The 18,762-nt window shown below is 38.3% G+C and overlaps 1 protein-coding gene across 1 annotated transcript in view; it reads left to right on the top strand.

Moving 5' to 3' along the window:
• TMEM163 (transmembrane protein 163) overlaps positions 1–18,762 on the top strand; it is an 81,999-nt gene that overhangs the window by 49,608 nt on the left and 13,629 nt on the right. The window contains exon 5 of the mRNA XM_007427038.2: positions 13,028–13,124. Coding sequence (XP_007427100.1) covers positions 13,028–13,124 — 97 coding nt within the window. The remainder of the gene's footprint in view (positions 1–13,027; positions 13,125–18,762) is intronic.

The following is an 18,762-nucleotide window of genomic DNA, read 5'->3' as shown; positions in this document are numbered from 1 at the left end:
GTTGCACTACCCCAGAAAGACCCGGTGTATAATCTGGGGGTCCTCCTAGACTCATGACTCCTGTTCAAAGAGCAGTCATGGCTAGGAGGACCTTTGTGCAACTTGGTGTTGTGCGTCAGTTATGCCCCTTCCTGGATTGGGAGGCCCTCTGAGCGGTCACTCATTCCCTGGTCACTTCCTGGTTGGATTACTGCAATGTGCTTTACATTGGAGTATTCTATCCTTGAAGAGTATCTGGAAGCTATAGCTAGTGCAAAATGCAGCTGTGTAGATAGTTTTGAATGCTCCTCAGGTGGGCACATATAACACCTCTGTTACACAAGCTGCATTGGTTCCTGGTTTGCTTCCGAGTCCTATTCAAGGTGTTGGTTATTACCTTAAAAGCCCTTCATGGCACAGGACCAGGTCATCTGAGGAGGCATCTCGCCCCCATTATATCAGCCTGCCCCACTTGTTCTGGCAGAAGGGGCATGTTGTGGACCTCACCAGTCAAGGAATTTCAGCTGGCGGGGTTTAGGAAGAGGGCCTTTTCTGCTGTGGCCCCTGCCCTGTGGAACAACTTACCACCTGAGATGTGGTGCGCCCCCACTCTCATGGCCTTCTAGAAGAGGATAAAATCTTGGCTATGCCAGATGGCCTGGGGGCCTGATCGGGGCTTGTATTGTTGGGATTGGCTGGTGGGATATTTGATTCTGCCCCCCCATCATCTTGAATTGTATAAAGTCTTTTTATATAGTATTATTTAATTTAATATGGATATTTATATTTTTACTGTTTGATTTTAATTGTGAGCCTCCCAGAGTCACCTTCTGGGGGAGATGGGTGGCGTATAAATTTAATAAATAAATACATTTCAAAGACCAACTTCTGTCTCACAGGCTACCTAAAATCAGAAAAGACTTAAGTGTAACCAAAAAAAAAGACCCTGTTAAAATCATATATATAAGTACAAACAATTTATCATATTAAATATATAAACATAGTACTTCAGGAACAACACTTTTAAAAATCTGCATTTGGAATTGTTAAAACAGTTTTTATATGTTAGAATAGAAAGCTGTCATTTATATTTCAAAAACAGATATAATGAAGTGCTCTGCAGTACCAGAGCAAAGCTCTTGTCACTTGAATGAAGAGCCCTGTAAATAACTTTGCAAATGTAGTGAGTGATTCCCTTTGCTTTGTCTAATTTTCAGCATTATGATCTGGCTGTAAAAAGATTATGTGTTCATTCTATTCTTTGTTGAACCTTGTATCATTCTGAACTCTTCATTCTATCAGCCAATTCCCTTCTTCAGGGATAGAAATACTATTTCTTTTCTTAATCATTTTAATAGTGTTGATGCATAAGAGACTGCTTTTAGGTCACTTTTTTCACACTGAATCCCCAACCTGATTCTATGTTTGATGTATTCCTAACCATTCTGGTCCTTGAGTGTTTAATGAAGTTCCTGAGATAGAGCATATAAATCAGCTTTGCCCTCCTGGACACCATCTAAATATCCACTTCCAGGTTTCTCAGCAACCACCCTGCTGGCTGAGGAATTTTACAGCTGAAGTGCACATATATGGGGAATGTCTGAGTCAAGGAAGATTAATACAAATATATTAGTTACTCTTTCTGATTAATTACTCATATTAGTGGTAAAGGAACTCACAATGAATAAATTGGTATAGAAGATGTTGGACTAGTTTTGTTACTGATTACTGTATAGTTAAAGCTAGTTGAATAAGTTTGGGTGTCCAATTACCCTAATGAATTTAGCCTCTGTTTAGTCTCCCCTTCGTTTCATATAGACTCAGGATCCAGAAGACCATGTGGGCATCATAAAGATATGAGGCATTTGCGCTTGAATACATTGGCTCTAAATTATAGATTGCAGAGGCTAGCCTGTGTGGACAAAGACTTCAGTTGTCCTCAAACAACTTAATCTGGTAATTCTGCTTAGCAGTTACTTTTCTGCTGTTTTCCCTATTTTATATCCTGTATCTATCAATTTATTTTCTAAATAGCCATTCTATATAGCCATCCAGTTCCTGGTATTTTTTTAGCACAAACTTTTCCTTTGTGATCTGCCAACACTGTTTCTTTCTCTCCGCATTTTCTTTCCTTAAGTTAGAATAATTAGAAAAGTGTGCTAGTCCATATGTTAGGCATGTGTGCTTCCTAGCTTCCATCTGTCCTCTGTAAAAGTGTATGACTGCTTCCTCTGCTTTCCTATTTATATATGTGTAAAGGAAATCACCAATCTTTTTGAGCTTTAATACCTATCTTATCTCATTCTTGAAGACTGCGTGGATCCTTGTTGAGCTAATTATCCCTACTCTGAGATCTACCACTTTCTTAATTATAGCTAATTTTTCCCTTAATTAGTCCATTGGAAATAGTTATTCCCCAGATTAAAAAAAAATCAATGAGACACCACTATGTATCTTAAACCTAGTTAAAATACCCTACAGATCAGTTCTTAGCTGCATACCTGAATTTATGTCCATAGGTGGAGGATTTCTGGCAAGAGTACAGAACTGCGTCTAAAGAATATGGTCACTGTTTCCCAATGAATTTAGAAATGTAGAGGCATCGTTTAAGCCAAAGGATGAAGCTTTTTGAAGTCCCATTGATATAATTTGGAATGTGAAAAGCATATTTTAGTTCATCTCAGTTGATTCTGACTGTCATAATTTATTACTTTGTAATAAAAATTAAATAACTGGTTTCCTTTTTTTTTAAAAAAAGATTTTATATTAAATGAATAAAACAAGATCTGATTTTCTGGCAGCTCTGTCAAACTGTAAGATAACCACAAGCTAACAAGCCCACAGTTATATGACTGATATTGACAATCTTGTTCCATTCAGCATTGTGTCATCACAGTTCAGTGAACATTCTAATTAACTTTGCAGAGAGCTGCTAAAATTGATTCTGATTCCTTGCAAAATACACATTGCTAAAAATACAGTGCATAAGAGGAGGAAGGCAGCATGATCTCTATGTATTGTCAAATTTAAGTGAAAACATTTGCACAGATTGTATTTGTGTGCATCACTGGTTTTTTCTTAATCCTTAATTCTGTTGCCACACCTTTATTGCTCTTGGAACAGATTGAATCAAGAGTAGTAATTACCAAGGCCTTTATTATATTCCCAGTTAGACATAATGTTGTCACTACATTCCATTTGCTGAAAAGCTAGAAGGAGGTGATTAGGCAATGTTGTTTTGCAGAAACTAAATTATGTCAGCAGTGTGTAGTTCTTTAAGTAGGCTAAAAGAAATGTTATAAAGCACAAGGTTTGTAACAAAATATTGCTGTATATACTTATATGAATTTATTTTTTTTATTTTTATATGTCAAATTTATATCACCGCCCAACTCCCCCACAAGGAGGGACTCTGGGCGGTTCACAATAAAACAATTTAAAATCAATAAAAACATAAATAATACAAATATAAAATACAAGTATTAAATACAATAAAATCCAAGAGATGGTGATATTATTTCAGCCTGTGACCAGATAATATCGGTCAAAGGTAAGGCTAGGGAACCAGCCAACCCCAAAACTGACTATTCCCATCCCCACCCCATGCGTGATGGCAGAACCAGGTCTTCAGTTTTTTTCTGAAGTCTGAAAGAGAGGGGGCCAACCTCACTTCTGGGGGAAGAGTGTTCCAAAGGGCAGGGGCTGCTGCAGAGAAGGCTCGCCTCCTGGACCCCGTCAGATGAAATTCTCTTACAGACGGGGTCCGTAGCATGCCCTCTCTGCATGGCCGGGTGGGACGGGTTGATGTAACGGGGATGAGACGGTCCTTCAGGTACCCTGGACCCATGCCATGTAGGGCTTTAAAGGTGATAACCAACACCTTGAATTGGACCTGGAAGCAAACCGGCACCCAATGAAGCTCACGGAGCAAAGGTGTATATGTGCTGATCTTGATGCACCTAAGATCGCCCGCACGGCCGCATTCTGGACCAGCTGAAGCTTCCGGATACTCTTCAAGGGTAGCACATTACAGTAGTCTATATGGGAGACGACCAGGGCATGATTGACTGTTCGAAGGGCCTCTTGGTCCAGGAAAGGGCGTAACTGGCAGATAACATGAAGTTGCACAGAGAATTGCAGAGTGGTTAACATTACTGACCAAATATTAAGTTAACTGTTCAATAGAACTGTCAGCTCTGTTCTCCCATCTACTATATGTAGATGCACTGATTTCACTTTGACAATATTTTTTTGAAGTGTGATGGTCAGAACTGCTAAGACAGAATACCAGCTACAGCTGTAGTATAAATTGGCATAAGGACATTGCTGTGCTGTCAATTTTGCTTGCCCTGTTTTTTCTTTTTACACAACTTTCACAGTGGGTTTACATTTGAATTGGGTTTCTTTACCATGACTTCAAGATCCCTTTCTTGGTTAGCTATGATATCATGGAACTGCTTAGAGCAGTGTTGTCCAAACTTGGCCACTTTAAGATGAGTGGACTTCAACTCCCAGAATTCCCCAGCCAGCATGGCTGGCTGGGGAATTCTGGGAGTTGAAGTCCACTCATCTTAAAGTGGCCAAGTTTGGACAACACTGGCTTAGAGGGTTAGATGCATAGTTTTGCTTTTACTGCTATGTTAGGTTTCTCTTCATCAGACAAAAATGAATCAGAAATCAAGGAGGGCATACTGTGTCTCCTGATTCCATCAAGCTAATGCTGCCTAAATTTGGCAATAAGTTGATTAATACTGTAACTAAAATGTGATTTTCCACAGATTTTTGGTAGACAACCAAGGCAAATATGCTCATTAAAGTTAAAACAGCTATTAATATTTTTTTAAAAAAAATTGCACCCCAAATATAGGGAAAAATTACTATTTCTAAATTGATTGTGATGTTTCTGGTCTTGGGCGGCTTTAAGAAAATGGAAAGGATATATTTCTGTAGTGATCATAATAATGTGGGTGGATAGGAGCTATTTGCTTAAAGAGAAATATTTCATAATGAATTGCCAGTCCATTGGAAACAGAATTTAACACTAATTCTTAAAAAAAAAAAAAAAATTGCGATTGAGGATGCCCTTGGATAATCTCAATAGGCAGTCAAGTTTGCATTATTTTAAAATGGCTGAGTAAATACTCCAGTTCAAGTGGTGCCTTTACTTGTAGTTGTCAACAGTTAAGAAGCTGTGAAAAACACATTCCCTCTAAGTTGTGCTGGTTGATACCATTGAGGAAATAATTTCTGAGCGTAGCATGGTTATCTGCAGTGGGAAGCCTTTTATATGTGAGGGCTTCCATGTGAGCTGAATCATCACCAATTCGCATGTGTTGCCTGAACAGATATAATTTTAAAAGATAATGCTTCTATTCAATTTCTAAATTGAATTTTTTGACATAAAAGTAAAGCTGGGAAACATGTATGATAGCAAACTATGTTTTATGGTTTGTTACTGAAATACAAATTTTTAAAGTTCCTATATAACAAAGATGTCAATACCTTACATACGATTATTTTATATATAATTTAAAATATAGGTGTTTATATCTAACATTTCTTTTCCTGTATTACTATCCAGAACTAAAAATAAGTATGTGGATTAATCATTGCACAGCTGAAAATGTCTGTTCTGCCTAAACTATAGAGTTTCCCTTCTCTGTTAGTTTGTATTTTTTTTCCTTGAGTAGATATAAAAGCTGTTTACATTACCTGATTTTCACTGGTAAAATCATGTGGCCCTTCATATATATTTGAATGACAACTCCCACACACTCTGGGGTTGGCTTTTACTGCCGGGAGTTCTAATTCAGCAACATTAGCTTCTCAGATGGATAATTTTAAAGACTGCTGTTCTGTTTCCTCTCCTACCAACTGCTAGTTGGCTTTTTAAATAAGCTTCCAAATAACATCTATTTTTATTTAGAAATTTATACAGGCTAAAGTTTTATGCAGAAAGGCTTGAATTTCTATAGCACTTCTATGTGATGGAGCACATATTTCTCACTAATTTGATAAAATATATATTAAAACACTAGTAGACTTGTCATGCTGAGATGTTGGAGGGCTGTGTGAAAATTGCTGCTTAGTGTATGGACGACCTTGGGCAAGCAATTGTTTCTCATTTCTGGATGAAATGTTCTAAATGCTACTTAGAGAAAAATAAGGATTCAAATAATATTTCAGGATAAAACTTCATAGCCAGTTGGATGAATGTTTGTAGAATATCATGTATATCGTGCAAGGCCTGTCTCCATTGCCCCATGTCAAATGGGAATTTACTGTACATACTGGGAATACTAATACCGCAGTCACCTTTTCTGGTTTTCTAGTAACATAGTGTCAGCAAATTTCTTATTTTTATTATTCCAAGTGAGAGGATTTTGATTTTGCCTAGAACATTAGGCTACTTCAGTGTCAGTTCTGGTCAATGAAATGGTGATATGTTGAATTGGTAAAAAAAGGAGATACAAAGCAGATGCTAAAGAGTTACATCCACTACTGTGAGGACCAATTTCCAGTCATCCTGTTAGGACCTGATAGGAGGTTTAGCTTCAGTGCCTCCTCTCTCAAGCTGAGGCTAAATATAAACCATTGAGCTTTGTCATTCTTGCTGCAGTTATGGGATGAAAGCTTGGAGGGCGAGATGTGGGGAAAGCAGTGAACTTCCATGAATAGATGTGGAGGTGATGATACGGTCAGCTGCAAGGAATTCTGGTAACTGATGGAGACAGCATTGAAAGAAGTTTTTGACTTTACAAAGGCACACACAACTTGATCATGGAATGTGAGAAACTAGAACTAAGGAATATTGTCAAAGTAGAAACAAAGTGTCCCAAATTGGATGTCTTAGGAATATGAGTTAGGTTCGCAGGGATGGCCACTTTAAACCAGATGATTAGATGATCTACCATTCAGGGCATGAGTCCATACAAAGGAATAGAGTGTCAGTGATCCACAAAAAGTATGTGCTCAGCTATAAACCAATAAGCAATGGGATTATATTTGTTAGAATTAATTGATATCCAGTAACATCAATGTTACACAAATGCACGAGCTGACTTCAGATGCATGCTTAGTGAAAGGAACTCAGAAATTCTGTAGCAAATGCAAGAAGTGCTAAATGCAGCATAAAGATAGAGAGTAGTGGGTGTTTGGTATGCAGAAACTGGAGAAATGGAGGAATCTTGAATTACTGGAAGATTTGGATTAGGTAAAACACAACCATATTAATAAAGTTTTATGAAGAGAATTCTTTGTTTATTGCAACATGTGTTTCAAGCAACATAAATGTATAGTACAGGACATAACCGGATAGACAACATCAGATTCAAATAAACTATGTAAGGGAAGATGGAGAACTGTAGTCCAGTCAGGTTATAGCTTATATCCTGATGCCGATTGCAGAGCCGGTCATGAATTATTGGTGGCAACTATACAGATTAAACTTAAATTAAAGAGGCCATATATGCTAGCAGTGTATGACAAGAAGAAGGATGTATGACCGTAAACACAGAAGTTAGAAAATATTGGTGTATATCCTTATACCCAAGGAGGAGATACACTTAATTTCTCATGCAAGGAAAGTGGGATACAACCAAATAATTAGGCAGGTTTTAGAAAATGTGGAGGTTTACTCTTCGCATCACTGACTATAGCAAAGTCTGTGTACAGAGTGTCTGAAGGTGAATGATATTAAGGAAAATGGTATTCCAGAACACCTGATTATTCTTCTGCAAAATCTTTACAAAGAACAGAAAAAACTCTGAGAAAAATGAAATTGGAGACACAGCGGTCCAGGATAATAATATTATTCTGCCCAAGCTGCACTGCAGTTCAGTTGTTTGCAGCTGAAGCCTGAGCTATGGCTAGACAAGATCTGAATCTGGGTGGGCACATTTCCAAGAGGGGAACCCAGGTCTTGGTTATACATGCCAGATTGGCATCCTCATCCATGATGAGGTCATGAATGAGGGCAGATTTATTGCAAACTGACCTGGCATTCAGAAGTCCTGGGCCATCTGATTTGCCTGGTATTGAAGGTCAGTGCTGAGGGCTAGACGAAGGAACCATTCTCAGTCAGTGACCCTGACATCCCCGGGTGCAGCTTGTCTCCAGATCTCCCACTGTATTTTGAAGCACAGTCCTGCTTCACCAATAAAACAGCAGCTCTTGCCATTGTGATTCTGGGGGAAGTCTGAAAAGGGAGGGGAAGGAAGGAGCAGCGGCACTTGCAGTCTGCCCTGGCAGCCTGTTCTTCCACACTCTGTAGGTGGGTGCCATAGAAACTGTGGCCTGCATCTTCCTTTATTGCAACTTTTACAGGGATGTTCATCTTGAATTGGATGCGGGTACTCTGATAATTTTTATTTACACTTTTTGCTAGATGATCACAATAACTTTATTTCTCTAAATGCAGCAAAAATTTGTTACATCGTGTGTAAACTCCACCCCGAGATGGTCGGTAACAGCTAATGATGTAGTTTAGATGCTTATTATATTATGTATGGTCCATGACCGTATTGATACATTTCACTTATCCATAGCCATTACAGCTTTCAGATTGATAAAGACTGTGTCCATAAATTTGCATATTATCGATCATGTTTAGCCTTTTAAGTTACTACCATTCCTTTTTATACTATTTTATTTTATACCACACTATTATAGCTCTTATATTTAGAATATTGATATTAAATATAGTTTACTAGTAGATTTTAATGATATAGTGATTTTACATTTCATGATAGCTATTTTTATTTATTTTTAATTATTACCCTATGGTTTTATGCAAATTATCCCTGTATTTTTTGAATGTATATAGCAACTATATTATGACAGGATGAAGGGAATTGGAGGTTGAAACACTTATAATTTGAAATATGCAGACAATTCCGCATTGTTATATGAAAGTAAAGAACATTTAGACAAGTTCATTATGAAAGTAAAACAAGAAAGTGAAAAATCTGGATTAATTTGTAAGTGAAAGTGATAGTTTTCTTTTCTTTTAAAAAATAAAAAAGAACATTATGCTGGAGAAGTAAAGAAGAGATTTAATCCTAGGAAAGAAAATAATAATGAACTTTGACAAGAACATAAAGATAAGGAAATTCCATTGAGAACAAAGATCAGAATAGTTAAAGCAATGGTTTTCCCAGCAGTGATGTATTGTTGTGAAATTGAACAAGATGAACAAGATTTTTTTTTTTTTAATTATGTTTTGGAGACAGTAAAAGTACCGTGGGACATTTGTCCATGCAGGCACTAAGGAGTTGAACCTGACTTGATGGCACCTAATTCTAATCCTGACAACTTTTGTGCCATAGTTTTTAGTTCAAGTTAAAACAGATTTCTATTCTTATTCCTCCAGTACGTTTCCTTCCCATCCCACTCGGCAAATGTGTTTGCTCTACCGATGGTAAGGCATCAGCGATAGACAACAGTGGTCTAGCACAATAAAGCAATAGCAGAGACTAGCGATGACTGAGGAGAGAGATGGACACAACTGTTTTTTCCCATCTTGTTGACACCATGCTCATCCAGTAAGTGGGGAGAAAGGTGGATTGCATGTAAGTGGATAAGTGTGGTGGCTGAGAAGAGGAGCTCTGGATTTTACTTGGGTTGGAAATAAGAAAAGCTATTTTTCTTTTTGTGGAACAAGGGCCTTCCTTATTCTGATCCAATGCAAGATTTACACAAAATTAGGAAGAATGTCTCGGCTGCTTGAGTTGAGAGGATTATATAAGCTTAGTTTATACTTCCAGTGCAGATGAGATTATTAGCCTGACAGGCATCAATAAGACTTGGCTGTTTGGCTGGATGAAGTGTTGGCTTTGGAGGCATGTCAGTGCAGTAACAGCCTAGATATATGATAGACATGCTGAACATATTCTTTTAATATATTCCTTTGGAAACATACATTTTGTCCAGTGACTACCTATGTTATCTCTGCTATGGAATATGTGTTTCTTATCCCACTTTGCTTTGGAATTGGGAGCATTCATAGAGTGTTAATTACAGGTGAAACTCGAAAAATTAGAATATTGTGCAAATGTTCATTTATGTCAGTAAGGCAACTCAAAAGGTGAAACCAATATATGAGATAGACGCATTACATGCAAAGCGAGATATGTCAAGCCTTACTTTGATATAATTGTGATGATTATGGCATACAGCTTATGAAAACCCCAAATTCACAATCTCAGAAAATTAGAATATTACATGACATCAATAACACAAGGATTGGAAATAGAACAATATCGGACCTCTGCAAAGTATAAGCACGCATATGTACTCAGTACTTGGTTTGGGCCCCTTTTGCAGCAATGACTGCCGCAATGCGGCGTGGCATGGATGCTATCAGCCTGTGGCACTGATGAGGTGTTATGGAAGACCAGGATGCTTCAATAGCGGCCTTCAGCTCCGCTGCATTGTTCGGTCTCATGTCCCTCATCTTTCTCTTGGCAATGCCCCATAGATTCTCTATGGGGTTCAGGTCAGGCGAGTTTGCTGGCCAATCAAGCACAGTAATCCCATGGTCATTGAACCAGGTTTTGGTACTTTTGGCAGTGTGGGCAGGTGCCAAGTCCTGCTGGAAAATGAAGTCAGCATCCCCATAAAGCTCGTCTGCGGAAGGAAGCATGAAGTGCTCCAAAATCTCCTGATAGACGGCTGCGTTGACCCTGGACTTAATGAAGCACAGTGGACCAACACCAGCAGATGACATGGCTCCCCAAATCAACACAGACTGTGGAAACTTCACACTGGACTTCAAGCATCGTGCATTGTGTGCCTCTCCATTCTTTCTCCAGACTCTGAGTCCTTGGTTCCCAAATGAGATGCAAAAGTTGCTCTCATCAGAAAAGAGGACTTTGGACCACTGGGCAACAGACCAGTTCTTTTTTCTGTAGCCCAGGTAAGACGCTTCTGACGTTGTTTGTTGTTCAGGAGCGGCTTGACAAGAGGAATACGACATTTGAAGCCCATGTCCAGGATCCGTCTGTGTGTGGTGGCTCTTGATGCACTAACTCCAGCCTCAGTCCACTCCTTGTGAAAGTCCCCAACACTTTTGAATGGCCTTTTCCGGACAATCCTCTCTCCAGGCTGCGGTCATCCCTGCTGCTCGTGCACCTTTTTCTTCCACACTTTTCCCTTCCACATAACCTTCTATTGATGTGCTTTGATACAGCACTTTGGGAACATCCAACTTCTTTTGCAATTACCTTTTGGGGCTTTCCCTCCTTATGGAGGGTGTCAGTGATGGTTTTCTGCACAACTGTCAGGTCAGCAGTCTTTCCCATGCTTGTGATTCCTACTGAACCAGCCTGAGAGACCATTTAAAGGCTCAGGAACCCTTTGCAGGTGTAATGGATTCATTAGCTGATTAGAGTGGAACACTTTGAGCCTAGAATATTGAACCTTTTCACACTATTCTAATTTTCTGAGATTGTGAATTTGGGGTTTTCATAAGCTGTATGCCATAATCATCACAATTATACCAAAGTAAGGCTTGACATATCTCGCTTTGCATGTAATGCCTCTATCTCATATATTGGTTTCACCTTTTGAGTTGCCTTACTGACATAAATGAACATTTGCATGATATTCTAATTTTTCGAGTTTCACCTGTATATAGCTGAGTGAAGTTGTGGTCTCCTATTCTATTTCAAGACCACTTGATTCCACAGTGACTCTGGGCAGCTTATAATTAAAAATGTAAAAGGAGTGTAAAAGAAAACTATCTATCTATCTATCTATCTATCTATCTATCTATCTATCTATCTATCTATCTATCTATCTATCTATCTATCTGAGGAAAAAGAATACAACTGACCAGGTACTGATGAAAATACTGGGCCTGTAGTCCTATTTGGTTGTGTACAGATTGTAGAATGAGCCTTCTCTCATTTTGTTCTGACTGTTGAAACACTTCAGTATCACTAGAATGTATTTTTTGCCACGAGGACTGGATCACTGAACACAGATCTGCACCCTGGCATAAAGAGAGCTTCCACCTTTAATGGGGAATCCTTTAGAAAAATAAACAGATTTCCTGTCTTAGGACCTGATACGGTTCAAAAATTTAAAAAGGAAGAATATAAAAATAACAATGTCATTCTCTGGTGAGTAGAGGTGGGAGAATTGAAAAGGGAAGAGACACTGAAAGGTCTATGTGTGAGCCCTCATAATATCTCTTACAAATGGCCCCTTCAAACTTGGCAGTACCACTGATTACATCATACAACAATTTTTCAATATTTCTGAATAGGCTATTTAACAATAAGTAAGTATGCATTTCTTAAGAAAAGTGTTTCTGCAGTCTCTTTCGTGCATCTGATCTGTATTTGCATATGCTTCCAAACCAGCAGATTGGCTGATATGTATAGGTGAAAAAATAGTAGTACGCTGCTGTGCTAATTATAACAGCCTCAGACTGTCTTCGCAATAGGTTTCTGAATGTTACATGAAAAATGTTGCTTCTTTATTTCATGTAATAAAGGAAACAGATGCTGGTTATAAGGCGAATTAATGTACAGTATCATTTATCAGAATAATTTGCCAAAATATTAAAATATTTTTGTTGCCAGAAGTTATATTTATAGGGGGTCTATTTGAAATATTAACAAAATCTGTTAGTCATGAATTTTGGCTTCCATCATGAGAGATTTTAGTCAGTTTAGCCATCTGGGTGTAGCTTCATACAGCAACTGAAAGCAGTGGTGTCTTGCATCAGTACAAAACTCAGCATAAGGCAAATGCTGCTTATCAGATTTATCCACATTTACATTGTCGAACTGCTTCCTAAGACCTGAACTGCAAATTATAAGACCAATGTAGGTATCTCACTAGTTGAGATACAACCAATTGCTTAAAACTTTGGAATTCCTGACTGTGATTTTGTTTTCTTGTTCTGCTCTTAAATGTTGATATGCAGAGTATTAATTCTTTAAAAAGGTTTACTGTATAAACATTCTGCTTATTATTCAGTCCTGTATTTTCATCAAGCAGCAGGGCATAAAAGTTCCCAAAAATATTTCTTTCTTTACAGAGCTTGTGTCATCTTGGGCGTGATATTTCTTCTGTCCTCTTTATGTATAGTGATCAAAGCCATCCATGATCTTGCAACTAAGTTGCTTCCAGAAGTGGTAAGACCATTTTTTAAAAAAAACTAAATTTCAGAGTTTCAGTAAGAAAGCTGCATGTACTCTTTCATAGCCTTGTATAGTTCTGTGGAATTTTATAAAAATTACAAGGGTATGTTTTATATTTAACTGTCATACACTGTGGATGTCAGTTTTATCTTTGTTGATTATGTTTTGCATTAACATACCAAATCATTCATTTCTAGAATTCAGAAATTCCAGAAAAGTTGCTATGGCCAAGGGTTGGACTAATAGTGGTTAGGAAGAAGAAGAAACTGGAATTTGCTCAGATTTCCTGAGCTGTATGTTGTAGCTGAGGAAACTATGTAACAGTACAAGGTTGTTCAGAATTATGGTGGTCTTGTGTGTAAGCTTCTAGAAGTTATTTTCTATAACTAAATTTTGTTACAGAACTATTATTGTTTTCTTTGAACTTCTACAGGCTTAAAGCTGTTTAAAGTGAAATTTTAAAGTCTCCAAAATCCTATTATATGTAGAATCAAGATTACACTTATGATTGTTATTATTATTAGATTTTTATCCTGCCTTTTTTATATTTTCTCTACAACAACAATCCTGTGAGATGAGTTGAGCTGAGAGAGAATAGCTGGCCCAAAGTTGCCCAGCTGCCTTTCATGCTTAAAGGCGGTCTAGAACTCATGGTCTCCTGGTTTCTACATATGGATTATTTATGCAGTACTGTCTAAGAGTTATGCATAGAAAAAACTCAGTTAAATCTGATATAATATTGCCACAGGGGAGCTTAGTTTGATAGATTTCTTAACCATCTTTCTTTGTAGAATGAGTTTACCAAGTTTGGTATGAAATTTTAACAGCATGACTCATTTTCAATCGTGGTTTTGGCACAAGACTTTCTAATAGAAAACTTTCTCTTCATGTTCCAGTAAGAAACAACATTTAACTTTTGAGGCAGAGCAACATAATAATGGAACTATGATTTAAGTGTGTTGTGTTTTATCCAGTTTTAATTTATTTATAATTCACATTTCTAAGATCACCTAAATCCATAGTTAAGCAAATGTAGCATAGCATGAGAAGGGGACCCAGTCACAAAGTACACTGGCATTTGCCCTGCTGTATAGGCATTAGATCTGCTATTGAGCCAACTCCGGGAGGCAGTGAAGGACAGGAAGGCCTGGCGCAATATGGTTCATGGGGTCACGAAGAGTTGGACACGACTTAACGACCGAACAACAACAACAACATAGGCATTAGACTTAACCTCTTACTAACATAATGCCAGAATGGGTCAAGAAAGGAACGGGGGAGAGCTCTCCTAGTTCCTAGACTTTTCTTCCAGCCAGTGAAACTTCTTTGAAGCTTCTTCAGCTACGTGACTAGAAGATTTGCTGCAACTGCCTCCGTGTAAAAGACTCTGCTAACTGTAATAGCGTGAAGAAGAATGCTCTTTGAGACATAGAGAACCCCAGTCAGCCCTTTTAAAATGCATTTTGGCAGCTTCCAGTTTTGAGCCAAGTTATTCGTTGTTTGTCTAATGTATTCCAGTGTTGTAAGAATATTGAATCCCAGAATGAAACACTTAGATTCAAATGCTCGATTTGAAATAACACAACTTGCCTGTTTGCAAAGGTTCCAAGCAGTTGACCATATCACTGCAACTAAAGCCCATTGGAAGGGGCATGAAAAACAAACCTGCTCTTCAAATTAGTTTTTTTAAGAGTTCATGTTTTTCCTTCACATGTATTCTGTTTTCCTATGTAAAGCAGGCTTGATTAGATTTGACTAGGAAACATGAAGAGGATATGATTTGATTCAAGTTTGTGATTTGATGTGATTTGATTGGCAAGCCATTTTGATATTCAAGATTCTATTAAAAAATATTTGTCTATATGGGCTATAATGGGAAAACGACAAAACACTTGAAACTGTTTTCCTTTTTGACAAGTTTAGAGAACTTTAAAATTTCAGTTGGATACCTTTAGGAGTTTTACCACAAGACATTCTTGAAGTCCACCCCTGTAGCAGGGATGAGAAAAGGATAGCACAACAGCCTCCAGGTTGTCTAGGAAGCAGATATAAGATAGCAGAATTAGATAACAATGCCACAGAAGTAAGCAAGTTATAGAGAAGGACTTTGGCCCAGAAAGTGGCATATCCAGCCTTGCCATCCCATACCTCTAAAAGCAGTAAAAGCCTGGCAACCATTCACTTCAATTTGCCCCAAGGGTGCAGCATTAAAAAAAAACTAGGTTTGACTAAATTGGTAATTGTTTGCAATACAGGCAGTATCTGCATTTCATTAAGCATCTATGTATTGCATACAGTTTTAATATGCTGGGATCCTGCTTTCATTACCATAGGGAACAAAACAAATGCTATATGTATTTCATCTGCTACTACAAAAAAGGAGAACACATTTATCGAGCAAAAAGCATTTTGATGTGATTATTTATGCATAGCATTTATTTATTTATTTATTTGCAGGACTTACATAGCCACCTGTCTCATATGATGACTCTAGGCAACTGCCATAAAAAACATAATTCAAAGCAAAAGTGCCCTCCCCCCAGGGGCCAGACCAATAATTCTCTCAGCTCAGCTTCCATCCTAGCCCAATGCTTCAGGGGAAGAACCAGGTCTTCACGGTCTTCACAGCCCTCCAGAAGACTAAAAGGATAGGGATCCCTTGTATCTCAGATGGGAGGCTGTTCCAAAGGGCTGGGGTGGCCACTGAAGAGGCACCCCTCTGAGATCCCATGAGATGACAGGATTTAAGGGAAGGGACCTGGAGTGCACCCACCCTATCTAACCTATTAGGATGGGCAGATACCCTCAGGGAGAGGCAGTCCCATAAGTAACCTGGACCTGTGCCATGTAGGGCTTTAAAGGTGATAACCAGCACCTTGAATTGTACCCGGAAAGCAACTGGAAGACAGTGCAGCTCACGCAGCAGTGGTGTTACTTGGGTGAACTGTGGGGCACCCAAAACTGTGTGTGCCACTTTGGACCAGGTGCAACTTCCAGGTGGTTTTCAAGGACAGCCCCATGTAGAGCACCTTGATGTCAACTCTCCTGATCCTGGGGGGGCCAAAAACCCACAACCACTCCATCTTGCCTAGGGTTGAGTCAGCCCATTTTTCCCCATCCAGGCCCTTATAGCCTTTAGGTGTGGAGCCAGCATCTGTACAGCATTGCTTGCCTGGCATGGGTTAGAGATGTATAATTGGGTATCATCGGCACCCAACTATCAGTGCTTTTAAATAAATATTAAAAAAAAAATCTAGAAGAGAAGTACAATACAAAAACTCTAATACTTTTTGAATTACAATCTGGGACAGGATTTGGGGAGGGGGAATCTGCTAATTCTAATGTGTGAGTACTTTCACAAGTTAACCTTCTCTATGAAAGCTGACTGTCCAAATATGTAGGTCATATTTTGTATCCCTGGAATATGCTGAATGTGGAATAGCTTGAATGAAAAGAGAATAATTTTTATGGGAATTATTTTCATGGTGACAAATATTTTCCCATTGTTTTACCTTATTTATCAGCTCCAGAGGCAGATGATGAAGACACATTCAGTTGGTTTTATTTGTTTAAAAATCTGTTCACTTGTAGGCAATAGGAAAGGAAGATTGAAGAAAAAGAATCAGATAAATCATATCCAGAGATATTAATGAATGGGTGGATGGAAAAACCCTGAACCATAATAGAAGAAAAGGGAACCCCTTCATTTGCACCAATGGAAATTACTTTATTCTTGCCATCTGTTGTAGAATGGAGACCATTTTGTGGATATGGATGGAAGGACGACCCCCATAAATAATAGAATGGTTCACTACATAGCAAATCTGTGGTCCTCCAAATCTTATTGGACTGCATCCCACGTAGTATCTGAGTTCTACATATGTTAGCTGGAGCAGGTGGGACTAGAAGTCCAATGACATCTGAAAAGCTACATGTAATAAGCTACATTAAATATAATAAATGGTTTGCTTCACTGAACAGGAAAGTAGGGAGAGCTAACACAAGTTTTGTGAGGGCATTTAAGGGGAAGCCTCTAACAAATTTTCCTCTAAGACAAGAGAGAAACTTAGCAAACATGAGAGCTTGAGAAAAGAAGTGGTGGAGTGCTAAGAATGCAAAAATGAAGATGACTGGGCAGGAGTCTCTAGTTGTGACATATTGTGCTAGTGGCATGTTTACCTGATTGTCTGAAAGCAATCTGGGATATACTGCATTTGTAACAAATTCAAGCACAATATTTGTAATGAATTCAAGCACAACAGTCATTAAAGAAAAAGCCAAAGGAATTAAGCAATGAGTGGTCGCATTTTAGTTGATGAAAAAAGATGAAAATTTATCGGTTCAAAGAAAAGTGACTCTGCAACAGAAATGGACAATGAAAAAACCTAGGGATGTGCTGAAAAGTTGCATCAGAGCAGGCCACTCATGCTGTACCTGTTGGTGTCTCTTTAATTAGCTGTAGCTTCTCCTAAGATGACATAGTTGTTGCAAGATTCTAGGAAAATACTTGCTAAAGCTAAGTGCAAGTTGAGAGTGGCCATGCTTACTCGGAAGCACCTTTTGGTACCTCTTTAACTCAAATATATATTTTCTTGGGATTGAATGGCTACCACTATGTACTGTTATTTAAGAAATTCTGGAGAATTGGCCAGGTATTTGGAGGAGAAGAAATGTTGTCTATCTTCATAAAAAAGGAAAAAGGGAGATTCAGGAAAGTACAGACCAATCAGTGTGACATCAATATCTGAGATTCTAGGGCAGATCATAAAGAGATTCCTGCACCAAACTGAAAGGCCTAAATAGCTCCTTCCAAGTCAGTGATTCCCTGCCCCTCAGGTTTTCAGCTGGCTGCAAACAGTGCTTTGAAGCAATCACATGCTGTTCGGTGGTATTACCTGTGCAGTCGTGGCTTGTGAAATTACTCTTCACATTACATCATTCTGAGAACGCTCTACAGCATTTTCATTCTGTTATGCTCATTTCTATTTATCGCTTCTTTTATGTTTGCTTACATTTATTGTTTATGCTGTCACAGACTATACAAAGTGACTTCATGTAATCATTTTTTTTTTTTTTTTATGTCTGCCTGTGAGTCAGTATTTTTACTCCTTTTGGTCCTTCAGGTCAGTTTTTTTATTCCTGGCAACTGCCTGGGCTAACCCCTGTAGTTTTCTTTGCAAAATTTTGGAAGTGGTTTGCCCTGGCTTGCTTCCTAGGGGAGAGCGTGACTGGCCCAAGTCACCCAGCTGATTTTGTGTCTAAGTGGGACTAGAACTCATAGATCTCCCGGTTTCTAGCCTGATGCCTTAACTACTACACCAAACTGGCTCCCCTCATGTAATCACAGGATAATTTTTGTGTATAAACTGGTATTATGTCATTGTAGTTGTCCCAGTGTCATAATCATGTTAAGGAAGCATAGCAGCCTATTCAGATACTCTACTTATGTATGAAATTTAAGAACATCACATGAATAAGGCCAGTGATTTAGCTTTATATATCCATTATATGAATTGTTCTAGGAGTTACAGAAAAACATATTTGGAAATAGAATGTGATTAAAGTGATCCATCTTTTTTTTTAAAATACAATTTTGATGCTTTTGCATACTTGTTCTTAACACCAAGTAAAA

This window comes from Python bivittatus, unplaced genomic scaffold (assembly GCF_059951505.1).
Source record: "Python bivittatus isolate LINGU-HERP-01145 unplaced genomic scaffold, Pbiv_v1 ctg000480_np1212, whole genome shotgun sequence".
Taxonomy (NCBI): Eukaryota; Metazoa; Chordata; class Lepidosauria; order Squamata; family Pythonidae; genus Python; species Python bivittatus.
Note: the sequence above shows the minus strand (reverse complement) of the source record. Positions and strands in the feature narration are given on the sequence as shown.